Source organism: Pinus tabuliformis, chromosome 5_1 (genome assembly GCF_031772625.1).
Source record: "Pinus tabuliformis cultivar Carrire ecotype Pingquan chromosome 5_1, CPIR1, whole genome shotgun sequence".
Taxonomy (NCBI): Eukaryota; Viridiplantae; Streptophyta; class Pinopsida; order Pinales; family Pinaceae; genus Pinus; species Pinus tabuliformis.
In genome coordinates this window covers 390,787,837-390,793,516 of record NC_142305.1, presented here as the reverse complement: position 1 = coordinate 390,793,516, position 5,680 = coordinate 390,787,837, and the positions used below count along the sequence as shown (strand labels likewise).

General features: G+C 42.0%; 1 protein-coding gene across 1 annotated transcript; it reads left to right on the top strand.

Moving 5' to 3' along the window:
• Positions 1-274: 274 nt before the first annotated feature.
• On the top strand, positions 275-2,121 carry LOC149165095 (uncharacterized). Its single transcript, XM_089429703.1, has 2 exons — positions 275-1,373; positions 1,436-2,121. Exons 1-2 carry the CDS (start codon positions 275-277, stop codon positions 2,119-2,121), a joined length of 1,785 nt encoding a protein of 594 aa, XP_089285829.1.
• Positions 2,122-5,680: the final 3,559 nt, after the last annotated feature.

The window sequence follows — 5,680 nt, the reverse complement described above, 5'->3', positions numbered from 1 at the left end:
GCCCTGCAGAGCGCTGATCTCAGTTCCCTAAACACTCAATACCACACTGCCCTACCGAGTGGTTGATCGCTTCTCGGGATTTGGCTCGGTTGCCTTCTCCTTTTATATCGCCGTTGATATACAGAAGCCCGCCTCCTCCTCGCTTCAGTTTGTTTTTTTCGTCTTTAAATTTCTATTCGTTCTACTTCAGTTTGCCTTTTCTCTTTAAATTTCTATTCGTTCTATCTTCAGGACGTTCGGGTTTCGATCGGCACTCCATCACTTTTCTGCAACAATGCCTCCCCGTTTTGTCCAGAAGAATGCTGGGTCAACTGCCCAGAAGAAAACAGCGACTAAGGCTTCTAGCAAATTCTCCAAAACCCCACCCAAGTCCGTGAGCTCTGCCCCACCGAAAGCAGAAGCCGAGACTGTCGAGAAAACACAGTCGAAGCCCTCTCCCATCGTTGAAACTCTGAAAGTCAGAAAGGAAGCCATCAAACCATGTAAAGATTTGAACGAGCCAAGTGTCAAAGCCCAAACGGAAAAAGAAATTCACGTAGAAGATGCCAATGGGAAGGACAAAGAATCCACCGAGGATGCTGATAAGCCCTCTGCTCAAGGTATCGAGGAGGATGGCAAGAGAATAGACATAGAGAAGAAGGAAAGCGATACTGTAATGCACGAAGCACATGATAATGAAGGTAATGATACAGAACACCACGATGAGCTGTTTGGAAATGAACAGACTCATGGAAATGAAGAGGGTGTGGAGGGAGACAGAGCTGATGATGTGGACATGCCAGCCATGGTGAAGGAGCGGATAAAGCAGAAGGAGTTTGAAGTGTTTGTGGGTGGGCTCGATAAAGACGCTGATGAAGAGGATCTGAAGAAGGTGTTTAGTGAGATTGGTGAAGTGGTTGAGATCAGATTGCCAAAGAATTCTCGTACTCAGAAGAATAAGAGCTTTGCATTTGTTCGATTCGCGAGTGTGGAGCAAGCCAAAAAGGCAGTGGCAGAGCTCAAGAATCCACAGGTGAGAGGGAAGCAATGCGGAGTTGCAAGATGCCAAGATAATGAAACTCTTCATGTACGCAATATTTGTAAATCATGGACAAAAGAGGCTCTCCAAAAGAAATTGATAGAATATGGAATAGACAATATTGAGGAAATAACTTTGATGGAGGATCCAGAGCAAGAAGGGGCAAATAGGGGGTTTGCATTTCTGGAGTTCCCCACTCATCTGGAGGCCACCAATGCCCTCGTCCGCTTGCAGAAGCCACACATTTTCTTTGGTACTGAGTTTTGTGCAAAGGTTGCATTTGCCAAATCTGTCATTGAGCCGGACGAGGAAGTTATGGCGCAGATAAAGTCTATTTTTGTTGATGGATTGCCAAGTTCTTGGGATGAAGCCAAAGTTGTGGAGAAATTTAAAAGTTATGGTGAAATTGACGATCAGTTACGGGACGGAAACCTCAGCAAAAGGGACGATCAGTTACGGGTAGGGTTCGTGCAGGATATGATAGGGCTCGATTTGGGGTTCTTAGGGGAAGGCCCTTTCTAGATGAAAGGCGCCAACATTTTGGAAGGGCATATGATAGGCGACCATCTGGTCCTGCTTATGTACGAAGCGATCGGAGGAATTATAGAGAAGATGACGATTATCTTGATAGGAGGCGAGCTCTACCTTCAGGTAGACCAGCTGAAACAGCTATTAGACGATCCTCGTACCAGGGTGATTATGTATATGATGGGGCTGGATATTCCGAGAGCATGCCTCCACGCAGGCCTCCATACCCCGAAGATAGCTACAGCCTTCGCATTAATGGCATGTCAGTGAATCATGATGAGGCAGGAGTACGTAGTGGTTCCAAGCGCCCATATTCCGATGTGAGTAATGATCTTCCATCCGCAGGTAGGCATTCCAGGAGTAGGAGTCGTTTGGATTATGATGTTGGGTCTGCAGATTCACGTTACAGAAGAGTGTCTAGGCTCGGCCAAGATTCACAACTCGGTTATGGTACAGGTAGCACAACTACTCGTCTAATTTATTCAAATGACTACCTGCCTGGTGCCATTGATGTTGAAGGTGGAAGATATCCATCTGGGGGTTATGGACGTCGCAGCTCAGTATCATATTATTGAAAAAATTGAGTACAGACTGAAATGAAATAACGCAGAATAGATGTGCAGTGGTAGATTTTCTCTTCTATGGGTTTTTAGGACAGTGGATTACCAATTTTTCACTCTAGGTTTTTAGGATCCATGGGACAATTATTAATTCTTTACAACAAAGTTCATAATGTGATTTACATTAAAGTTTTGTTTTATAATTTAAAAAATATGAATAATATAATTATTATATTTATTTACTCAACTTAATTCAATATACAAATACCAACTCGGATTGGGAAACATTAAAATGCTTGGGGATTACTTACTCAAAATACTCCTACTCTAATTTCATGTACAACTAAATGGTATTCAATGACATGGTTCTTCATTGGTTGATAAGATCAAATTTAGAAGCTGCGCTTCTTGTAGAATGTACAAGAGAGACATCGGAGAATTTTGTATGGAAAACCTTATGCATAACATGAGTAAAGTTTATCTGCGAGAGAGAAGTGAGGATTTCCATGCTCTTCCATAATCTAGGGAACCGAAAATTTGGTGTGCCATTAGAGTTTAGGAAGCTTTTTAATATTTGTTTCCTTCGACTAAGAAAACCCCAAATTGTTCATCCACCCCTCAAAATCTATGTCTAGCTATTCGTTGGGGATTTGCTACCATTTCCAATTGATTTTTTTCTCCATATCAACAATCTTGAGCTTGTAATGGCTTTAATGACATCTTGTGCAAGGGCCTACCTCTATCTTAAAGAGGCACCCAAAGTAAGGATGGAAGGCTTCATGATGGTGAGATATAGGAGAATAAAGAAGGTTTGGGACCAAAAGGACCACTCAAGGCAGTGGAAATAGAGTGAGGATGAATGAAAGATAGAGATGGGCCATATTTTTATAAGGAGTGTGGAGAAACATGGACAAAGAAGAGAGCTTTCTAGGGTAAAAGAAAAAATATCCCAAATAGATAGGCAATAACTTATGAAAGGGAGGCTTTGAATGCAATAAGGGAAGCACTTAAACATGCAGCGACATAAGAGCAAAGAATCCAAGATAGCCTCTAGGTTTAAAGGAGACCAGTGCTTAGGACATCTTGATGAGTGTTTTGAAGATTTGTTGATATTTTCTATTACACTCAGTATTTATCATATTTGAGATTGCATTGATTTAGAACCTTCCTTAAGAGGGAAATACCCAATTGAATACCAAATATAACTCATGGAAGCATTAATATCCGGCTTTAGCAATGAACATCATATACATGGGCAATTTCCTAGGTCATTTGTAGTATATCAGATGGAAGAAATGAAGAGGAGAGAACCAACACACGGGGCTTAAATCTAAGAATCGTGTTCATTGAAGTTCACCATGAAACATATGAGAAAGAGGTTTTAATGAAGTGCTCAGATACATGGAGCGCATTTTAACGATAACAATTCATATTAGTTATAGGCATCTTTAATCAGCATTACACCTAGATGAACACATAATTCCATGAAAAACATATCCAGAAGTTGTTATTACATGTAATTTGAGAAGGAGAGTGAAAACTGTTGGACACCTAATCCTTTAAGGGTTGGTGTGGAAGCTGAACAACCAAAGGGAGTCCAAGAGACCACTTGGAATATGAATCCAAGGGTCACATCATGTACTATAGATGTATATCATGTCAATAATAGATGTACTCTCATGCTTATCATTCACACTTTGTGTCTGCCATGTATGTGTTTAACATGGTATCAAAGCCAGCCAATTCTGGCCCTGCTCAAATCTGCCACTAATTTTGTGGTCTTTTTTGTGCATTTCAGTCCTGCACTTCTAAGCTATAGTCCAGCTAAATTTCCTGCCCATATGAGCCACTATTTTTAGTTATGTTATTTCTGCTCACTGCCCATAGTTAATTCGTTGTCTAACGGTTCTTCCATTCAGATATGCAATCATAGACTGAATTTTCTGTGCTTATCATTGAGATGTTAGAACTCTCTCAACCGAACTGTGTGGCCTCACAAAACGTTCCCTGACATCCCTGTCTATGCAGCAATCAGAAACATTACTTCCGCCACCCCTATCAGGTCTGTAATGTCTAGTCGAACAATTCTACCCTAATGCTCCATAGATTCCTCTAACGCTGGTTGAATCACTAGTAACGTTCCATGCGTACTTGGCGCTCCTGAGCACCCTGCCATCTTTGCTTTCCCACTCTTGCAGTGAATAAACCTATGCGCTACCTATTGTTCGACTGGTGTAGCCTAAATCATGCTCAAAACCTAACTCACATACTTTCAATGGCACTAACTTGTTGTTTGTTGGCTTGAAGAACACTTTCAAGGCTTCTTTCAGGAGCTTGTTCAAAGGCTTTCTCTGTGACATGAGTAAATTCCCAGTTAGAGGCAAGGATGGTACTGATGATAAAGTTACACTCCTATCCATGGCCACAATAACAGAGGTGCCATATCCTAGATGCGCTGAAGTTGCAGAAGACTGTGTATTCAGGTTTACCAGTGCCAGATTCCTCGAGGGTTGTGTACCTCTGTCACGAATTGATGGAGAAGAATATCTCTTATGAATACCTCCTTCCTCCACATTTATAAGCCTCTATATCACAACATGAAAACTTGAAAATAGGCATTGCGGGCGCTCTAGCGAGGTTTTTTGCAAACATGCTATAACATGTGTTGACACCTAATCTTCATGATTGGGGGAATTTGTAAATAAATAAATCAGGAATGTGAACAGTCATCAGGAGATGAACTGAACAATCACTCCTAATGTATATAACAATAACCTACCTATGGAATAATCAGACGAATCAGTTTTACTGCCTTTGGAGAGTTACTGCCTGGCCTGACATGGTATCAGAGCCAGTTCTAAAAATAGTTGTAACTCCCTTCATTTTTGCTACTGTGGGTTGTACGCTGGCCTGAGCTCTGTCCTCAAACGCCTCTGTCGTTCTGTCCTGAAATAGTTTGCCACTGCCTATGTCCTGAGCGCTACTCTGCCTCTGTCCTGAAATAGTTTGCCACTGCCTCTATCCTGAGCGCTGCTCTGCCTCTGTCCATTCCCTGACCAGTATAGCGCTACTCTGCCTCTGTCCATTGCCTGCCCAGATATGCGTTGGTGCCTGTAATGGTAAGAGGGTCGTGAGCTTTGATCACATCGAAAACAGCAGTGCTGATCGCTATGGCTTGCTCAGGCGGGAGTCTTATATCAGCCGGCTTCATCTTCGGCTTCAGTTTCTTTGCAAAATACCTCACTGTTCTGGCTAACATTTTTTCGCCACTCTGAATGAGGATTTTTAATTGAGAAGAGCGTGATTGTGGAAGATTGTCATCTGCTATCCATTCCCTGTATGAAGGCCATGGAATATTTCCGACAAAGACGGTGTTGAATCGTAATTTATGTAACGAGTTGCAGCTGCTTGAAGATTTGAAGCAGATGAGGAAGAAGGCGATGATATCGTATGGTATCGTATGATATCTCACTGCTTTGTGTATGGTATATCATTTCGATCAGCATCTGGAATCTGAAGCGTATGCGAACTGAAGCGTAGCATCTAGAACTTGAAATGGATTGCTCGCACTGAT